Source organism: Taurulus bubalis (assembly GCF_910589615.1).
Source record: "Taurulus bubalis genome assembly, chromosome: 1".
Taxonomy (NCBI): domain Eukaryota; kingdom Metazoa; phylum Chordata; class Actinopteri; order Perciformes; family Cottidae; genus Taurulus; species Taurulus bubalis.
The window spans coordinates 41,320,911-41,342,992 of NC_136589.1; the positions used below are offsets into that span (position 1 = coordinate 41,320,911).

Genomic DNA, 22,082 nt, shown 5'->3' on the forward strand with positions numbered 1-22,082 from the left:
GCTTTCAGTGGCCGAGGTCTCGGCCCCGGATTCGGAGTGAAAACCCGAGAAGAGGAGGAGGAGGAGAGGGGAAAAAGGAGCATGTGTTTTTCCCGTTGGGTTCGGTTCCCGGTATTCCTTTATGGCGCGCGAGGACTAGAGGTCTTTCCGCTCCTCCCCTCCGGACGACATTGTTTTCGGCGTGTTTTCAGACCACCTGTTTAGCTTCTCTCCCTCTCTCTCTCCCTTCTTCCCTCTCTCTCGATCCCGATCCGAGTCTGTCTCTCCCTCCTCTACGCTGAGCTAATGCTCGGTCATATGCTGCGTTCAGGTGCATTTGGGAATGTTGGCTTTCAACGACCAACTTGAGTGACAAAGAGCAAGAAGAGTCCTAAATTGATTAAAATACGAGTATATATATATATATATGTGTGTGTGTGTGTATATATATATATATATATATATATATATATATATAATAGTATATTTCTTTACACACTTCATATGCTTATTATGTAACTTTGTTTGCTGCTACCACAACCAAATGTCCCCTTTGGGGATGAATAAAGTATATATCCTATCACATATGTGTATATATGTATATGTATATGTGTATATATATGTATATATGTATATATATATTACATTTTTTTAAATACTTCTTTGAAGAAATATCAACATGTTATTTATACAATCAACACTTAAAATTATGATGAAGGCACTTGCAAATTTCAAGGTAACATGGTTGAGTTGTTTCAAATTAAAATACATAATTAAATTCTGTCCCCAGGTTGTTTTGTGGTGTAATTTAAATAAATAAAAGTAGCTTCATGGTCACTGTTCTATTTGGTTTACCTGAACCTTCGTGATGCAGATTTGGGTCGAAATGAATATGATTTATTAGCATTTTTTTGCAATGTTTGTGAAGTTAAAACCACTGAGAAATCTTTATAACCAACCGTGGACAGAGTGTGCGTCATTATTAATGCATGGGATATAAAAATGCAAAATAGGAATGGTGCTTTATCAACAGAGTTGTGGCATTTGGGGAACAGCCAGAGTTATGAACCTACATTTTATTGCTGGGAATCTGTAAATCATTAAAGCTTGTATAAATGTTGAATAACTTCTGGTCTGAGTCTGTGTAGTATCCTGTATTTAAAGGAAACACCCCCTCGAATAGAAGAGAGAACAGCTGCAGCAATAATGGCATTTATTTGCTTTGTTTATATAGTTTTACTGCTTCTGTTTTTACCATGCCTTTGAGTACCCTTTAAAGCGCTTTACAAATACAATGCATCACTATTATTATTTCTATTATGAAGCCTGGATAAACTAACACGATATAAATGAATTAACACATCCATGAGAACGTTTTCTATACTTAAGAATCCTGCATTTGGGACTTCGAACATTTGGAGTTGGGGTTTTACGAGCGTTACCTGAAGGCAGCAGAGGAACCGGGAGGGCCACAGTTGCGGTCGGGCCCCCCGCTGTGGTCACGACGGGTAATGTTTGGCGCAGGGAGGCAACAGGTCAGCGGGAGTTAAAATTAAATTATATTAATTCAAATTAATGCGGTGCTTGAACACAACGCAAGAATATGTAGCCGAGTGAAGTCATATATACAGGACTGTCTCAGAAAATTAGAATATTGTGATAAAGTTCTTTATTTTCTGTAATGCAATTAAAAAAACAAAAATACATACATACATTCTGGATTCATTACAAATCAACTGAAATATTGCAAGCCTTTTATTGTTTTAATATTGCTGATTATGGCTTACAGCTTAAGAAAACTCAAAAATCCTATCTCAAAAAATTAGAATATTTCCTCAGACCAAGTAAAAAAAAAAGATTTATAACAGCAAAACAAAATCAAACATTTGAAAATGTCCATTAATGCACTCAGTACTTGGTTGGGAGTCCTTTTGCACGGATTACTGCATCAATGCGGCGTGGCATGGAGGCAGTCAGTCTGTGGCATTGCTGAGGTTGTATGGATGCCCAGGATGCTTCAACAGCGGCCTTTAGCTCATTTGCATTGTTGGGTCTGGTGTCTTTCAGCTTCTTCTTCACAATACCCCACGAATTCTCTATGGGGTTCAGGTCAGGGGAATTGGCAGGCCAATCGAGGACAGTAATGCCATGGTCAGTAGACCCGTTACTGCTGGTTTTGGCACTGTGGGCAGGGTCATGCTGGAAAATGAAATCCTCATCTCCATAGAGCTTTTCTGCAGACGGAAGCATGTAGTGCTCTAAAATCTCTTGGTACACAGCTGCATTTACTCTGGACTTGATGAAACACAGTGGACCAACACCAGCAGCTGACATGGCCTCCCAAACCATCACTGACTGGGAACTTCACACTGGATTTCAAGCAACTTGGATTTTGCGCCTCTCCAGCCTTTCTCCAGACTTTTTTTTGTGTCTTTCAAGTGATTAGTTGAATACCCTACTAGTATACTTTTTCATGATATTCTAATTTTTTGAGATAGGATTTTTGAGTTTTCTTAAGCTGTAAGCCATAATCAGCAATATTAAAACAATAAAAGGCTTGCAATATTTCAGTTGATTTGTAATGAATCCAGAATGTATGACATTTTTGTTTTTTTAATTGCATTACAGAAAATAAAGAACTTTATCACAATATTCTAATTTTCTGAGACAGTCCTGTATATATATATATATAAATAATAATAATAATAATAATCCATTTCATTTTTATCGCACTCTTCCTTCAAAAGAATCTCAGAGTGCCAGCTTTCCTACTTCAGTCCATCGTTCCATCCTGAAACTGAACCGGACTCCGCCTGGACCCGGACTGGACCACCTGGATGGACATGTCATGTCACATTTGTTAAAACCTTCACAAAAATACATTTTTTACTGAATTTAAAGTGTGTGTGTGTGTGTGTGCGTTGGTTTATGTGGGTACTGGTTGAACTGGTTAAACTGCGCCTCCATTTATTGCCGGCGTGCAGCTGTGAGACTATTTTAACTCTTCAGCACAGCTGGAGCTTCACAGGCCGACCTCAGCAGCTGACAACGCATTAAACAACCCAGTGGAGGAGCACTGGATCATACTGGTTCTCATAGGAGCACTGGATCATACTGGTTCTCATAGGAGCACTGGATCATACTGGTTCTCATAGGAGCACTGGATCATACTGGTTCTCATAGGAGCACTGGATCATACTGGTTCTCATAGGAGCACTGGTTCATACTGGTTCTCATAGGAGCACTGGATCATACTGGTTCTCATAGGAGCACTGGTTTACACTGGTTCTCATAGGAGCACTGGTTCATGCTGGTTCTCATTTAGGAGCACTGGTTCATACTGGTTCTCATTTAGGAGCAATGGTTCATGCTGGTTCTCATTTAGGTGCACTGGTTCATACTGGTTCTCATTTAGGAGCAATGGTTCATACTGGTTCTCATTTAGGAGCACTGGTTCATACTGGTTCTCATTTAGGAGCAATGGTTCATGCTGGTTCTCATTTAGGAGCACTGGATCATACTGGTTCTCATAGGAGCACTGGATCATACTGGTTCTCATAGGAGCACTGGTTCATACTGGTTCTCATGGAGGTGCACTGGTTCATACTGGTTCTCATAGGAGCACTGGATCATACTGGTTCTCATGGAGGAGCACTGGTTCATGCTGGTTCTCATTTAGGAGCACTGGTTCATACTGGTTCTCATGGAGGAGCACTGGTTCATACTGGTTCTCATGGAGGAGCACTGGTTCATACTGGTTCTCATGGAGGAGCACTGGTTCATACTGGTTCTCATAGGAGCACTGGTTCATACTGGTTCTCATTTAGGAGCACTGGTTCATGCTGGTTATCATGGAGGTGCACTGGTTCATACTGGTTCTCATGAAGTAGCTCATACTGGTTCTCATAGGAGCACTGGTTCATACTGTTTCTCATGGAGGAGCTCTTACTGGTTCTCATAGGAACACTGGTTCATGCTGGTTCTCATTTAGGAGCACTGGTTCATACTGGTTCTCATTTAGGAGCACTGGTTCATACTGGTTATCATGGAGGAGCTCTTACTGGTTCTCATAGGAGCACTGGTTCATACTGGTTCTCATGTAGGAGCACAGGTTCATACTGGTTATCATGGAGGAGCTCTTACTGGTTCTCATAGGAGCACTGGTTCATGCTGGTTCTCATTTAGGAGCACTGGTTCATACTGGTTCTCATTTAGGAGCACTGGTTCATACTGGTTCTCATTTAGGAGCACTGGTTTACACTGGTTCTCATGGAGGAGCACTGGTTCATACTGGTTCTCATTTAGGAGCACTGGTTCATACTGGTTCTCACGTAGGAGCACTGGTTTACACTGGTTCTCATGTAGGAGCACTGGTTCATACTGGTTATCATGGAGGTGCACTGGTTCATACTGGTTCTCATTTAGGAGCACTGGTTCATACTGGTTTTCACATAGGTGCACTGGTTCATACTGGTTCTCATTTAGGTGCACTGGTTCATGCTGGTTATCATGGAGGTGCACTGGTTCATGCTGGTTATCATGGAGGTGCACTGGTTCATGCTGGTTCTCTTGGAGGAGCACTGGTTCATGCTGGTTATCATGGAGGTGCACTGGTTTACACTGGTTATCATGGAGGTGCACTGGTTTACACTGGTTATCATGGAGGTGCACTGGTTCATGCTGGTTATCATAGAGGTGCACTGGTTCATGCTGGTTCTCATGTAGGAGCACTGGTTCATACTGGTTATCATGGAGGTGCACTGGTTCATGCTGGTTATCATAGAGGTGCACTGGTTCATGCTGGTTCTCATGTAGGAGCACTGGTTCATACTGGTTCTCATTTAGGAGCACTGGTTCATACTGGTTCTCATTTAGGAGCACTGGTTTATACTGGTTCTCATGGAGGAGCACTGGTTCATACTGGTTCTCATGGAGGAGCACTGGTTCATACTGGTTCTCATGGAGGAGCACTGGTTCATACTGGTTCTCATGGAGGAGCACTGGTTCATGGTGGTTCTCGTGCATCGTAGCATCACAATAGACTTTACATTTGAGACATTTAGTTATTTCTGAACGTTGTAAACATAGTGGCATATCAAGGTCAAAGGTCAAAGCGACCCCGACCAGTGGTTGTTGTCCAGGGAGATTTCTTATTTCCCTAAAGAAGACTTTTCTAGATCTCAAGGCCCTTGGAGGCACAATGTAATACATGCTTTACTACAAAGAGCAATATAGAAGAACTAATTTATGAAAAAAAAAGTATATCAAGTTGCTTGGTCATCTATTTTATATTTTTCCAAAGCGTTCCACTGCATCCCAGCTGCATACTTTATGATAAATGCAAACTCCATCAACTTTGGAAGATAAAAAAAAACTAACTTGATTAAACGTTGTGGCTGCTTTTTTTTTATGCTGAGGAAACTTAAACAGTCGTCAGCTGATTGCAGTAAAACATGAAAATGAAAAGCTCTTCTTATCTTCTATCATCAAAGAGTGTTTGTAGTAAATTACAGTCTTGCTTGAGTCAGTAGTGACCTCTGGTGGACAGTTTCTCATTTTACTGGGATTTGAACCTCTGAGGAAACATTTTTAATAAACCTGCACCTCTCAAAGAGTCAATTTATTTCATTTAAAACCACTTAGTGGTCAATTTAATTATGAATAGTTTAGATATTCAGTGTGTATTTAATCTGGGAAACAATTTGTTAATAATAATAGTTATTATTAACATTATTGTCACCATTATCATCATTATTATATTATTATGACTTTTAATAATACAAATAAGTATTGTTAATATGTATTTTTATTTTGTATTATTTCCCCCAAATACAAGTAATCTACCTACAAAACCCTGGTAGATCAGCACTGTAACAGACAAATCTTTCAGATGCAGTTTAAACGAGAACACAAAGATAAACAACTCAAACTCATTATATTTTATGACACATTATATATTTTATTGCATTATTTATTAACACTGATCGTCAGGGACATTTTAAATAGCACTGGGACTTCTTCCGATACATGAACCTTGAGGGACGCCGGCCTATAACTTTCCTAAAAAAGACACTAAAATATAAAATATAGTGCCGTCATGTTGTCATACTGCAAGAAAGTCGTTTTATTATATCCTCACAGCTGACACATCTGTAATAACTCGTGCTTGATGATTTTAAGTAAGTGGGGTTCTAGCAGCTCGACCTCTGGCGGTGAATTTAACTAATTAGGTCAGTTAATCTGCAAAGGGCTTTAACAGACGCCCACATGTGTGATGGTAATGATGAGCGTGTCTGTGGGGCGTTCATCCCGGCTAACGGCGTGCTAGAGAGCGGTCTGGCCCCGGTCACACGGCTCCCTGCTGGCAGGCCTCCGGGACCCCCAGAGGGGCCCCTTCTGCTGCCGAGGCCATCTGGAGCCTGCAGCCTCCCGAAGGACAGGCGAGGTGAAGGAGGACGACGAGGAGGAAGGACCAGAGGGTGAGCGTGGGGGTTCAGAATACCTGATGTAATATACTATATGTATATATATATATATATATAGCTCCAATATTTAGACAAATGACACATGCAAAAATGTTCCGTCGGACGAAACGTTGCAGCCAAATAATACATGTAATATATGCACATGCATATATATATATATATATATATATATATATATATATATATATATATATATATATGTATATATATATATATATATATGTATATATATACACATATATGCATTATATAAATATAGATTTGTCAAATATATGTATGTGTCTGTCATATATGCAATACGAAAGGAAATATGTTTAAGAATTCATTCCAGTTCCAGCATAATTTACAGCAGTATAAATGACAGGAAAAGTTGTATATTTTTGGGAAACCTATGGACATTTACACATGACTAGTTTTTCGTCATTACATTGTAAAAATAAAATAAAAATGAAGGAACATTTTTCCTCCAAAACTGCGGGACAGTGCTTTATGCATTTACAATGTACAAATACATATTACTCTCTTGCACTATACGCAACACACATACTCGATATACAAATTACGTCATCCACGTGTTGCTGAATGCAGCTCCTTCCCGTCACACCGGGCAGATTAAGGGCCAGCTCTGTGAGAACAGCAGGGTCTGAACAGTACGACCTCTTCTGGCATGCAGGGCCACAGATGGTGCCTCAGATCTAAATAAAGCAATTCAGCAAGTAGAACAGATTCCACATACGCACCTTTATTTGGGAGGGAAACGACACACATGGGAGTACAATGAAACATGTATCGCAGTTTGTAATGCTCTTTTAATAAAGGGTTTTTATTTTTTATTATCATAGTCTTTATACGGTGTGGTTATTGTATGCTTTTGATAGCTTTAAACTTACTCATTTATAATCCAGTCATCCTGATGCAGATATATCATATAAGGCTTGTGTAAATACATGTATATTTATAGTGCTATTAGATTTGCACTCTTTATTGTTGCTGCTATAGACAGGTAATCTTGTTCCACATGAAGGTTAAAAACACTTTGTTTCTGTGCTTAAAATAAAAAACGTCATAAAAGTTTGAATGTTGGGTTGAATTGAGGTGCTGTTGCGTTTGTCAGCCAGTAGATGGCGACATTACTCTGGTATGTAAACACGTGACCCATCATAGCAACGCTGAAAAATGTCAACATTTGATGTGGAAATGACTTAGTTTAAAGGACATCTATCGTCTAAGTCATATTATTGCAAACTTGAATCGCGTTTTGTTGTTTAAATTGACATTTTAGTATTTAAATGTGCCTATACACACGTTGTAGGACATGTATGTAACGTATTTAATGTCATTTAAGATTTATATCTATATTTAATCTTCATCCAGAAAACTGAAATCCCTACTGATAAGTTGAGGTGAACTTTATTTAGGGCCCCTCCTCAACGTGGTTTGGCCTAAAACAAAGAAAATAACACATTTATATAAATTCATATAACAAATAAATACTATATAAATACACACATTTCATTTTACTGATATATTTTGACCTATACGGCATTAAAAAGACTCAGAGAAAGAATATTTCGGTCCGCTGTTCGTTTTTTTGCCGCGCGTTAAAACGAACGCGGAAGTAGGTTGAGGGGTGAATCCTCTCGCGCTACCTGCGCACTCTTCGACGCTAAACTGACCCCGCCGGTCGGACATTTTCGACACAGCATCGTCAGCGCTGACGCGAAACTACGTGCAACTACGTGAGCGAAGGCGCAAAGGCCGTCCAACCCATGCTGTAATTAGTCACGAGTCACAGACGACGTAAAACTTCGGTAAGTCGCTGCAAAGCTGTCCACATTGTTCGCTCGGCGCCGGTCGGGCAACAGCGTTGCAACACACACGTCTGCGTTGCTCAACCGTTCATTATTAAAACGTGTTGTTTAAAAAAAAACAGGCCGGTGAATTAGCCGACCAACATGGAGTTAAACAAATATTTTTTTTTTTTAAGTTGTCGGTCGGCTTCGGTAGCAGCAGTTCCTTTTCTTTTTCTTTTTTTGGGGGGTTTAAGTTTACGGAGCTGCGTCAAGTTAGACGGAGTCACGGACGCCGGAAGTTTGGTGCGAAAAGGTGCCCCCTTCAAAATAAAAGAATCGATAATCGAAAAAATATCAACGCTATATTCTTTTATATATTTTTGCAAATTGGTTCTAAAGATTACACTTTTTTTGTATTCTCATTTGCGCTGCTAAAATAAGGCATACACATGATTCACATTAAAATATATTGTGGAAGTTATAGTACAGCTTTATTTCACTTTGGCTGCAAAAAAAATAACGAAGTTACATTCACGTTCAAGAATTTCTGTTCAACAAGAAGTGGGAATTGGGGTTTCACTGAGACATTTGAAATGAGTGTGTACATTGTTCTCGGCTCTGACACTGCTGTGTTTCTTTTCAAACTTGGGACTTTGGGGATTTCCATGGTTTATTTCCTAATCTGACGTCATACTCTTTCAGTAGCAGATCGCGCACAACATTACCTTGAAATATGTGTGCTTGGGGAACTAATCGTTATCAAACGGGCCCTGTAGTTGGACATGAGGGTCCTTCATGCGAAGAAGAAAAAACACACAGTATTTGGACTATGATCTCCGATGTGACGCCGGCTGCTGACGTCAGCCGGCCGTGATCCTCAGCCTTCAGATTCAATGACATCTGTTGTTCATCTCTGGCTCAAACCGGTTCGTAAAGACGTGTGTATTAAAAGAATCATTTTACCCAGCTAATATCCCACTTTTCTCTCTCTCTCTCTCTCTCTCGTTATTTAACTTGTGTTGGAGTGTGAAAATGTGCCTGTAGAGTTCAGGCTGCTGCACCACACACAATGAGCAGGATTGTGCTCATACATGCAACACATTGCATGTATTAAGCGTGTTATACATATTTGTTCCCAGCCGGATAAACAAATCTTCAGACGAATCGTCTTCACTCGCAAGCAAACGATCTGCTGCACTGAAGTCGCAGTGTTTTTATTGTGCTTGAAAAAAAAAAAGGTTTCGATTTAATCACATTAGTTTTGTTTTTACAACAAAAACAGACTTTTATAAGTGCAAACTTTTTCAGCTGTTTACAACTTTAAACGTGTGTTCCACAAACACCATTGTAAATATGCAATCTGTCACTGAAAAACTTTATTGCAGGTAATTTGTGCACCCGTCTCCTTATCAGAGCCGGCTGAGATCCTGTTTTACAAAAACAAAAAAGGGAAGTACTGTCACAAGTCTCTGGCACCACGTGAAACGCTACTGGTTTGACTTCTGAGCAGGAGGAAGGCCTTCCTCAGCCTCGGCAGCAGTAACCGTCTGAGTCTCTCCGTCCAGGTGGCCGACCATGGACGCCTCGCCTCGGCTGGACGGCGGTTTGAATGGCTCGGTGACGGACGGAGAGGAGAGCCGGAGCGAAGACAGTCCGGTACGCTCACCTCCGTTTCACTGCCAACGTTCACGGGGACGAGCGGAGCGGTTGAGTCGCGCGATGTTTAGTCCTTTTTCTTTTTGCGCCTCACAGGCGTTGGCGCCGTCTCCCGGCGTGACGGTCGTGCAGCTGGGTGACGGTCAGACGGTGCAGCTGCAAGGGGTCATCCAGGCGCCGCAGACCTCCGTCATACAGGCGCCGCACGTCCAGACGGTGCAGGTGAGAGAACCGGTCGCTTTGTAAAATGGGGAATATTCAACATTCTGGCTTAAGGCAGTTTGAATTAAAATAAATAAAATATCAGTATCAGCGAGATCTGTTTTTTTTAAATCCTGTGGCGTCCGAATCCATTCTCAAGTCGTATAAGACGAGTCCAAGTTGGATTTTTTTATTATATCGGAGCAAATTTCAAAAAGTCAAATCTGTCGGAGTCTCAAGTCATCAAAGACAAGTCCAGGTCATTTCTCAAGTCAAATCTGTTTTATCAAAATCTAAGCCGAGTCTCGAGTCTATCAGAGAAAGTTATTGACTTGAATTCAATAACTTCAGGCGTCATGCCTGAAGTTATTGAATTCAATTACAGTTATATCATATTTCAAATACAGTTTTTTTTTATTGGTAGTAGGCATCAATCAGACATTTACAGATGTTTTTCCGACAATATAGAACAAGGGGTGAAAAACAGAATAAATAAAAAGAAAGTCTCAAGTCCTACATGAACAAGTGAAATGTCACGTCCTTATTTTTACTTAAAAAAAAAAAAAGAAGAAGAAAACTGCAAAACAAAAAGTGACGTCGGAGCCGGCTGAAGGAGGATTCTGGAGCTGTGCCGGAGGCCCTCAGGAGCGTCATGCGGTGCTTCTGTTAAGAGGATGATGAGAGGTCTGAGCTCATCCGTCTAACCTTCACACCCGTCTGGGCGGGAGGAACGCTGATGCGTCAGACGACCCCGGGGAGGCGAGGTCAAACAGTCAGAATGGGATCGTTCGGCCGTCGCACAGATGTTCCAGTACTTTACCTTTTTGAAGAAGAACAAAAACTGTTTGTAAATGGGAAATATGATTAGATAAAACGTGTCGCAGCAGATTTTCTCACACGTGCAGCTTGAGGGTTTTAAAGCAGGTCACTTTGTCACTTTCGTGAAAAGGTGTCTTTGCGCAGAAATAGGTCACAGATGGCGACCACAAAAGTGGTTTTGTTCACCGATTTCACAGCACGACGTTCTTCATAGCAGTAAATATCCCGTGTCACCGTTGTTGTTTTTGTTTTATTGAGCCAGCCAGATTCAAGATTTAAAAAAATGGTGCACAAAGCAGCAGAAATATGACTTCATTCGGCATATTTCTGCTGCTTTCATAACCTTCTGCTCACGTAATCGTCAATAGTCGCAGCCCTTTGTGTTGATAATGCACAGCCGTGACGCACCGGCGTGAGTCATAAAGGCCGACTGATTGACGACACAAATTTTGTTGTCATTCCAATAATAATAAATGTGTGTCTGTGAGTATTCACGCTGCAGTGAAATAAAAGCTCGGGAGAAAAAGGAGGATGTTGCACAGTAGGTAGTTTGTGAAGAAAAACATTTATTTGACATCGTTCTTCCCTCTCGCAGCGTCCCAAAGGTCTGTGTCAGTGATGACGTTCAGCATCAAAATGAATTAAAAAAAACCAACAACCGTTATTGTGGATTAATCACATTTTCATTGCTTTTTTAATCTGGTTTGTTGCTGCAGGTCGGCAGCGTTGCAGAGCTGGAGGATGACACCCAGAAGAGACGGGTGCTCCTCTCCAGGCGTCCGTCTTATCGGTGAGAAGACGTCAACATTAAACAAGCGAAACACGTCATGAGACATGAGACAGATATCTAAACACTTCATTTAACAGCTTGGAGTCAAATGCAAAGAGAATTTCAGAAACTGTAAATAAATAATTTGTAGCAGTAGACTCGGAAGAAATGCATTTGTAAAACATTTTCCTTATTTTTATTAAAAAACTCCTGCAATAAAGTATAATAAGTATGGATGCAATAACATATTCACAAAAATAATAAAGTGTAAACTCTTATAATATTAAACTCTTTGTGTGGATTCTTCTCTCCTGCAGAAAAATACTGAATGAGCTTTCATCGGATTCTCCGGCAGTTCCTAAAATCGATGAAGAGAGGACTGAGGAGGACGATGAGGACGACGATGATGATGATGATGAGGAAGAGGAGGAGGAGGAAGTCCCCAATGCTGCCTCGGCAACAGTGCCGACCTCCATCTACCAGACCAGCTCAGGACAATACAGTCAGTACACATGTGAACGAGGACAGGTTTACCACATGAAACATAGTCTTCTATACAACCAGAGGAGTCGCCCCCTGGTGGTCAGGAGAGAGAATGCAAGCTTTAAGACACTTATGCATCGGCTTCACTCGATGGGGTTGCCGCATGTTTTCTATCAGTTAAATGTGGTAAATATCTTAGAATACAACAGGCGCCAGTAACAGTTATCAGGGGGAAAGATCAGTAGCATAGTTGCTGCATTTACTGTAAATTAGCAGTGCAGGATCGTTTTCAGCCAAGTGACGATACGATTTATGGACCATTTCATTATTTCTTCTTGTTGCGGTGTATGCGAATGACGTAAGCTTACAGGGAATAAACGTGGACCCAAGCTGAATGAAGCGTTTTGCTTTCCAAACCTTCGATACCTGACATGACTCGACTATTCCATTTCATTCAGAAATGCAGCCTAGTCACCCCTGAACTCTGACCCCACACACAGTTGCCATCACTCACGGTGGAGCCGTGCAGTTGACCGGCCCGGGAGGTGAAGCCTTTCAGGGCGGGCAGAGCGTCATGACGGTGGCCGGCTCTCACGGCCCGCAGAACGGAGCCACGATCCTGCAGTGCGCCGCTCAGCCCGGAGACGCCCCGCAGCAGTTCTACATCCAGGGAGGACAGGTGCTCGTCCAAGGTAAGGGCCGCAAAGGATTTAGAAAGATTCATGTGCACACGTGTAGAGAATTTGGAATCACGGGGTGATTTCCAAGTCCTCATCTCAAGAGTGACACAGTTTGAGATTGAGGCTGCGATGACAATCTGTGTGAATGAAATGCAACATTATAATCCTCAGTAGAAATCATGGGATTAAGACAATTAGGTTTGTGTGAAAAAAAAAAAAAAGTACAAGACTCACCCACATTCATGGGCGCTGGGAGCCGTACTGAACAGTTTGTCCTGGGGGCCAGTACATTACCAGCAAGGCTGAAAAACTATGTAACAGTGGTAATATGACAAAGTATACGTTGGTACGAGCACCAATCATTTTGTAAGAACGGGTATTATAAATGTCAGACGTCTTCATTTGACAGGAAACTCTTCAATGAAACTCTTTTGATTCCTTAAACCTGTTTTATTCAAATATTCAATGAATCTGTGAGGTTTAATCGACACCGCTTGGGTCATACAGTACCGCAGGCACACACAAAACACACAAAAAAAGGTCGCAGTGATCACATACCGGTGACTCACTCATGGACTCATTTGTCACCAGCAGCAGCATCAGAGTGGAGGCGGACGGCAGTCTAATAGCGGGACTAATTGACTGTGATTACGGGGAACCATTTCAAGGAGAATAAGGATTGTGTGGTGACCAAAACTAAAGTGGTGACTTCATTTCCATTTTGATGCCTGTGGGAAGAATTAAGGTTTCAATCAGAGCCGTTTTGGTTTCTTGGTTTTATAGTGACGTACAGCTTCTGTCCTCCTGGATGAGTCTCACCTTAACCCATAAAAATATACACATAACAATAAACACAAGGACCTGGTCTGAGTGGATATTATGTGGGCCCCCTGAATAATGAATAGCAGAATAATAGCACCAAAAAAAGACCAAAATTTAATTAGATTGGAATATAAAAATACAGATGTGAATAAATAAGCATACAGTATCATACATTACATTAAAGTTTCATCCAATTAAAACCACAAAACAAATATCCTTCTACGCACATTGCCATACTACGCATTTTCGAACTGGAGGAAGGTTTTCGTACTTCTGAAATCATTTTATTGGGTCATGTGACGTTTCCCCTTGTATTTTAGAGTTGGTACACTCTTGGTCAGACGTATGAGCCAATCCTTGAAGATATATAGATCTGGGGGAAGCTCCCCAGTGGGTAGTTCCACTCAGGGTGTCCCTAAGAACTGTTAAATTAAGGTTGTCAGTAGTTCTGAAGGGTTGTGCCCTCTGTTGTCGCCTCTTATCTACTTTAGCACAACTCAACTGTGTCTCCTTTAGTATTTGGAAGCCAGAATCCGGCATAGAGAGGCTGAGTGAATGTGGTCTGGACTCTGTGGAGGAGAGTCATGGTTTCAGAGACGCTGTAGAAGGACAGAACACCTGCTCTGTGATCCAGGTACACTCCTACTCTGGAGGACCGAGGACCAGAGACGGGAGTTCTGACGTTGCTGTGTTTGAATTGATAACCGTTTTTTGTAAGAGGCCAATCCCCAAGACTTGCTGTTCTTTCCAAACGCACATGCGTCGAAGGTCCCCGACCTGCTGATGTCCCTGTAGGCGACCGCTATGAAGACTTCCACTCCACTTCCGCTCCTCTTCACCTCCCAGTAACAACGCCCAGTCAGGGCCTCGCTGCCCAGGACCTGCCACCTCTCCAGAAATCTGTCCGGGTGCCAATGGTAGGGTTGAGCCTTCTTCACCAGTGTGGCCTTCCTGTTCCCCTCAGATAACAGGGTTGGGGTCCAGCGTGATTTGATGCCAATACCGCAGGAGTTCAGCTCTCGTCGCGGGTTCTGGCGGAGTCGACGAAGCATCCGCTTCGGTCACCGTCCGTGAGATCTTTGGCCATTCCTCATGTAGAACCCTTTGAAGTTTATCTCTCGCCTCGGACACAGCCGCCGTCACATCTTCCAAGTACCGAGGAGGACGGGTGTAGGAGCTCGGCAAGTCCGTGGATCCACCGAGACGGGTGAGGGAAGGCTTCCTGTGGAGGAAACCTGTGTCGTCCGCTGCGTCTTCCAGCTGCTCCAGCTCGGCGATCTCCTCCTCCAGCTTGACCCGGCTCACTTCCGCTCTCTGCCAAGATCGGATCTGCGTCGTCACCTCGCTGCTTCGCCTCACGATCGTACCGATTAGGCCAGCGGAAATCTCCTCGCTGTCGTCCACCGCTTTATCGGCCGAGCGATTGAGAGCCTCCGCCTCCAGTCCAAGAACCCTCATTTCCTTCCTTCTGCACTGGATTCGATGCCGGATAGTTTGTCGACTCGCCTCCAGCTCTCGCTGCCTCTTCTCGGTTCTCTCCGCTTCGGCCGAGACGGCGTCGATGGAGCAGAGATGACGGGCGCATTCCTGACAGCCGTGGCAGGAAACACTCTTGTCGCAAGGAGAGCGAACGTTCTCCCGAAGCTTACGGTGAGGCTGACGAGCGTGTGCTTTTCAAGTGTAGGGGTTTCATGGTGAGGCTGGAGATGTTGCTCACAGTAAGACGCCTGACAAGCCTGACGGGACTTGATGGCTTTCCGCTTCCTCCCAGTGCAGTCGTCACAGGCCACATCTTCCGGTCCAGCGTAGGAGCGATCGGCTCAGAGTCCGGTCTTCTTCAGCTCCTCCACTAAATCCGCCAACGTGGTGTTTCTCAGCAGGACAGGCCTCGGTGGGAAGGTCTCTGCGCATTGAGGGCAGCTGTGTAGTTTCTCCTCGTCCTCTTCGTCCCAGACGTGTCTGATACAGCTCATGCAGTAGCTGTGTCCACAGGGAATAATGACCGGGTCCTTCAGTAGATCCAGACAGATCAAGCAGCCGAGCATTTCTGGGTCCAAATTAAATCCTTGCTTTGCCATTTCTACGTGAAAGTGAAAGGCAGATCCCTCTGTTTCTTTTCTCTCATATATATGTTTGCCGATCAGCTGCGAACGGGCGTGTCCGATCTTGTGATTCTCTTTGTTGTTGTGCACACCCTTCCTTTTTTACTGGCATGAAGTGGGCGGAAACGAAGAAACGCCTGAGTCGGTCTACCTGAGAAACCAGGCAGACTGGTGACGCTTTTTACGATGACATCAATTTGAGAAAACGGAGCCGTGTGTGCTCAGCATTTTGTTTTTCGGCTTCCCTCGTTGTGTCTGGGATCTTTCTGGGGAGATTGCGGTTACAGCCGTGTATGCCACTTTGACGGAGTGTGATTCATTTGAGATGCAGCGTGTTTCAAGTTGTTCTCGTCGTAATTCAGAAGAAAATAGAATGAATTAGTGTAAAAGGGCATAGAACTTTATGATGGAAGAATTTGAAGTTCACCACGCTCTAAGTTGTCGCCTCTTTTTGTGTGTGTCGTTACCATTTATTACACAGATTTGGTGATAAATCTACCTTTTTTTTTTTTTTTTTTTTTTCTCAAACTTGAAAATGTCAAGTCACAAATCCCTAGTGCTATGATTTGGCATCAAACACTTTGGATCTTATCGTTCATGTACCGAGGAAAGCCATACGTCCTCTGAATGCCCGAGGTCTCTAGTTTCGAAGTTTCACAACATTTTATACACCGAATCCAACTTTCAGAAAATTGTTTAATTCATGTGAAATGGCGACAATAATTTCAGCCTTCCAGTCATATCGAAGTTATTACATTTCATTTAGCTGCCTCTTTTAGCCAAAGCGACTTACAATAAGTGCATTCAACCACGAGTACAAACTCAGAACAACAAGAATCAAGAAAGTACAATTTCTTCAATAAAGTTAAACTACAAAGTGCTACCTTCCTTATTCAAGGTGTAGTCGAAGGTTATGCTATTCCAAGACTGTTTAGGGACTCCAGCATCCAGGAATATTCAAATAGACCGCAAATATTACACATTTATACTTATAAGCGTAAAGTATAGGCAGTATAGACTAGAACCCTTTTCATTCACATATCTTTTGGGGTGAAAACAGAGGCAGCTACGACCTTTCGAAAGCAACCAAATCCACAGCATTTAAACAAAATATATATATATATATATATATATATATATATATATAGCTAGCATCTGTTTTACACAAAAAACACCACTTCCCATGTGGCAGCAAAGAACCATCGGACAACCAAGTGCTTTCACAGCAAATGCAACCTTTTCACGGGGCGACGCTAAATATCGGTGAAGGTCTAGAATTCACCAAAACTGAATAATGTGGAAGCTCGGTTGTCCTCGTCCTCCTCCGGTCTCTCTCTTTTTACCACAAAAGAACACAGAAGAACTCCCGTCAGGGCGCTCAACAGTTTGCACAACCGCCGCTTGGGACACAATATCCTCTTGTTTGTCGAGCGTCTCTCTAGTTGCGTCACCGGTGCTAAAAATACAACTCCTCCACTACCAGCCCCTCCTCCCTCGCTGCCTACCGAGCTCACATTGTGTGTCTCTACTTCACCGTCTTATCCGCGGCGGTGGGAGGGAGGGAGGGAGGGAGGGTGGGAGGAACTCTAATCCGGGGTGTTTTACTGACTTCAGCGGGCAGGAGTGATGTCATTGTGATGTCAATGCCTGTAATTGTAATCGGGCTGCGGAGTTGACGGGTGACCACTCTGACGCGGAGAGGGGAAGAAGAAGAAAAAGAGGGAAGGAGAAGGAGAAGCTCTGGCGCAGCGAGAAGGGAAGAGTTGTCTCTGCTGAGGTGTTTACTGCCGTGGTGCTGGACTATTGGAAACAAGAGATGGCTGTAACTGGGGATGAGACGGAGTCAGGTAGAGTCTCCTCTACTTCTTGTTTTCCATTTATTTCTCTGTTATGTGTTTTGTGCACTTTTCTTCTACTCTTGAGATACTTATGCACGTGTCGCATGAAGATAAGGACGAGCTTCTCGGGTTACACACACCTGCGAGTAAGCAGTGTGAAATCTAGAAAATGCTTTGTGTGGTGTTTGAACGGGGTTTTCCCCCAACTTCTGTGAGAGCGAGGCGTCCTGTTCTGGCAGAGAAATATTTATGTATATATTTATTTACATAATATGAATCACTTTTACTTGGAGCATATGGTGGGGGGGAATTGCAGGGGACACATGTCGCAGTGTGACAGCTGTCCTTTATTTCACAACAGGAAAAGCTCACCCAAAAAACAACAGAAAAGCATTTTTGGTTAGTCTGCCCAACTATGTTCCTGTTGGTCTGTATCCCGCTGTTCCACTCACACACACTCCCTCACACACACACAAAGTCTGCTGTCGGGCAGAAAGGCAGGGGTGTGTGTTTGTGTGGGAGGAGGGGGGGGGGGGATGTCAGTTTGACGTCACTCCAGTTTCCTGGAACAGAGGCCAGGCAGGGAGGGAGGAGGGAATGCAAATCGGGCGAGAGAGACGCACACACTGACGTCAGCACCGCGAGAGTCACTCTGTTATCACTGTGTGTGTGTGTGTGTGTGTGTGTGTGTGTGTGTGTGAAGATAGAAACTTCTCAGGAACAGAGTGCAGAAGAGAAACTGAAGTGGCGAGAGACAGACCGTTAACAGCCGAGTCATTTGTTGATGATTCAACTCGTGAACCGAATCCAGGAAGCTGCTTGTTTTTTGTTTTTTTTCCTCTCCTCCAGAATCACTTTTAGTGATGAAATACAATAAGCTGCAGCTTAACAGGAACACTTAAACACACAACATTGAAACCTATATGGCAAGCCTGGGGGAACCTTTGAGCACAGAAAACATGAATCTGTTCTTTTTTTTTAATAATATTAACCAACAGATGATCATTTTGACCAATACTGAATTAATTGTATCATATAATTAAGGGACGTCAAAGACAACATTGTGTTTCTTAACAGTATGTCCATATATATCTGTGCAAAATCTAAACAAATGGTTTTAAACCGAAGCGGCTAAATAATGTTTATTCTGTACTGTATTAGACACACTATTTATAATGTATTCTTATCAATATGATGGAATGAATCCAACACTTTGAAAACAGGAAATACAATTTTAACCTTTTTAAAAGAGGAGTGAAGAGTTTTCTTTGTTTATTATTTATTTTTTCTTCTTTTTAGCCCGCATCTAGTGGCCGTCAAAGGAACTGCAGTGAGTCATTTTACAGAAAAATACAATAGGAGTCACAGGCCAAAATAGTGTTGTACGCCTTCGCGATAATAACCACGGACATAACTCGTCTCTTCCAAAACAAGTGCGGTCGGTTAAGAACCAAATACCTGTCCAGAGGAACAGTCGAGGTCAGAGGAAACTCGACGTTAAGGCAGGAAGGAGAGCGGATGAGCTCTTTGCTGTCGAACATCCTGTGTGGCGAAACGCATTCCTGTTCGCTGCACTTTAAAAAAAAAAAGGTGTGAAGAAACACACTGTGTGACGACGTTAACGCAAGTGGGGAAATCCGAGAAAAATGTAATTTCATGACTCGCATTTCGTTAATTTAATTAAAGAGCAAAAAAAAAATAGTTAAAGAACTTTGTGTCCTAAAGCTTCTCTCCATCTCCTCCCCCATGCAGCTGCTACAGGAGACATTCCCGCCTACCAGCTGCGTTCGCCCAACTCGGGCCTGGCTCACAGCATCGTGATGGCGGCGTCACCGGGCGCCATGCAGAACCCTCCACCGCACCACTCCGGGGTAGAGGTCACCCGCAAGAGGGAGGTCCGGCTGATGAAAAACAGGTACGAGGGGAAGTGAGCTCGTGGGAGGAATAATTTAATTAGCATTCAGGCCGCTAACAGGGATCTTACAGTCATGGAAAACCTGGAAAAGTCATGGAATTTTAAAATGGTTGTTTCCAGGCCTGGAAAAGAACTTTAAAAAAAAAAAAAAATCCCTTTGTATTCTCATTGTTAGTTTACATTTTCTCACTTTTTCATATTTACACCCAGATGTCATGGAAATTTGGTTTAAAGTGATGGAAAAGTCATGGAAATCCATTGGTCAGAATGTGTGTGAACCCTGCCTTTTTAATGTTTGAGTCTAACAGTAAAGATCAATTTGGGATGAAAGCTAAAAGATAGACAAGTTATCACTTATAAGCAGGTTTTAAATGATTTAAAAAAAAAATATATATATATATATATATATATATATATATATATATATATATATATATATATATATATATATATATATATCTCATGCAGTAAAGAGTCAACCAGGGCTCCATGCAGGAAATCTTGCAGCAGGTAAACGAGTATGGAAATACTTGTGGTTGCAGTTTAACAATAAAAACCTTGGGTTGTGCATTGCTTGCATTTCTTTCTCTTGAGCCTAAATTCCATTTCCAGCAAGCGGCTCAAACACATCTCTCCTCTTTCCTCTCCAGGGAGGCGGCTCGTGAGTGCCGCAGGAAAAAGAAGGAGTACGTGAAATGCCTGGAGAACCGCGTGGCCGTGCTGGAGAACCAGAACAAGACCCTGATCGAAGAGCTGAAGGCACTGAAGGACATTTACTGCCACAAGGCCGAGTAGCAGCGGCGGCCGCCTCCTCGCGGTCACAAGCCCGAGGACGCCGCCGTTTACGAACTGCTACAGTTAAAAAAAAAAACAACAGAACTCTGGAACAAAAACTTTTGTTGTCTCTGCTCACTCAGGCCTGGTGTCCCGGGGAATCCGAGAAGAAGAAGAAGAAAAGAAAACGCCTGAGCTTTTTTGCCAGTTATTGCCCCTCGTTCTTATCTCGTGCTCGTCGGGCACGCGCTTCGCTTGCGCTGCAGCTTTTGTGCACGTCCAGCGAGAGCCAGCTGACGAAGAGGAAGAGGAAGTACAGGCGCTTCCTAGAGAGGGGGGAAGCTTCCTCTGAGGTGCACACCGAGCCACGCAGACTCGACCGCGTTCGCCTGACGTCGTTTAGCGCTTCTCCGTCGTGTTTTGGGCCGTGTCATGCATTCCTCTACGTGCAAAAACAACAACAACACTTTGAGCGTTTTGTTTGGATCTCATTGACGTGTTTTCAGTTTGTCGAGACGTTCTTTGTTCGGTCAAAAAAGATAAAGAATAACGAAATAAAAAATAGTTTTTTCACCCCAGGATTTCAAGACGGCAGTTCACGCACAGAGCTGCAAAAATAATGTTTCACGCCAAAAGCGGCGGCCGGGGCATTATTTATTTTTTTACCGTCACTGCAGTGAGTCGATTGTAATATTTTAAATGAAAATGAAACGACAAAATGAAACGTCAAAGCACAGAAAGTAACCAAAGTATCAGAATTTATATTCTATTACATTAATTTGAAGGAATTTCACTCCACAACTTTGTATAAATGCGTCAGCCACCAGGTTTGAGCGGCTGATGTCTTTTTAAAGCGACGTCTCACGGTAACTCACTGCCCTGCTGTCACGCAAGCGTCTTGTTTTTGGCGATCAATAGATATCCACTGTGGTATAAAACTGTATTTGGCTGGATATTAAAAATGCTCTGTTTTAAAGGGTGATGCCAATATCTTTTCTTTTTTTAATGTAAAGACATTTTTATTTGAACGATATACATCATGTTGTGTGCTTGCTTTTTTTTCTGTAGTTGCTGAGTTTGTTTAACTGTATATATTTTATTGAAAGGAGAGCGAGGGAGAGAGAGAGAGCACCTCTTAACATGGCACTCTCTTAAGGCTTAAGTTGAATTTACCTGCATGTAGTTATTTTCTTTCTTTTTTGTTTATCTTTTACCCGGTGTTCTCTTCTCTGTGTACTTCCTTGTTTGAATTGTGAAAACAACCCAAAACTATTTTTGTTTATCTAATAAAACATTAAAAATGGGACGCGGATTGTGACTTATTGCTCAACTTCCTGCTCTGGAGGTTTCAAGCCAAGTGAAACGCAACATGTTTGCAAAGTGCTGCCCCCGTCTGGTAGTTAGAGGTACTGCAGCGTGCCAGGGGAAAAGTTTTATTTTCAGAAGTTTGTTGTTTTGTTTATTTAAAGGATCTCCATCAGCTGTTGCTATGCTTCCATGGGAGCCACTAACATACAATACGCAATAAACATATAGTTGTATATGGAGACAAATCCAGGCTAATAGTTTTGATCATTTGAAAAAAAGATTCAAAACTAAAAAAAAATTAAATTAAAGTTGAAAATATAAAATCTAATACAGAAAAATTCAAAAATATATTGTATTCTCCCCCCCCCAAAAAAAACAACTGAATCAAAATTATATTTAACCACAAAACATTTCTCATACACTTATTTTTATGTCAAATACATTCAAGACCAAAACTT

At 42.4% G+C, this 22,082-nt stretch overlaps 1 protein-coding gene across 1 annotated transcript; it reads left to right on the forward strand.

The window, feature by feature from the left end:
• Positions 1 to 8,228: 8,228 nt before the first annotated feature.
• LOC306738204 (cAMP-responsive element modulator-like) lies at positions 8,229 to 21,620 on the forward strand. The gene is made up of 8 exons (XM_079220032.1): positions 8,229 to 8,275; positions 9,823 to 9,913; positions 10,010 to 10,135; positions 11,650 to 11,723; positions 12,020 to 12,204; positions 12,686 to 12,877; positions 19,380 to 19,542; positions 20,193 to 21,620. The coding sequence occupies exons 2-8, from the start codon at positions 9,833 to 9,835 to the stop codon at positions 20,335 to 20,337; spliced, it is 966 nt and encodes a 321-aa protein (XP_079076158.1). The 5' UTR covers positions 8,229 to 8,275; positions 9,823 to 9,832; the 3' UTR covers positions 20,338 to 21,620.
• Positions 21,621 to 22,082: the final 462 nt, after the last annotated feature.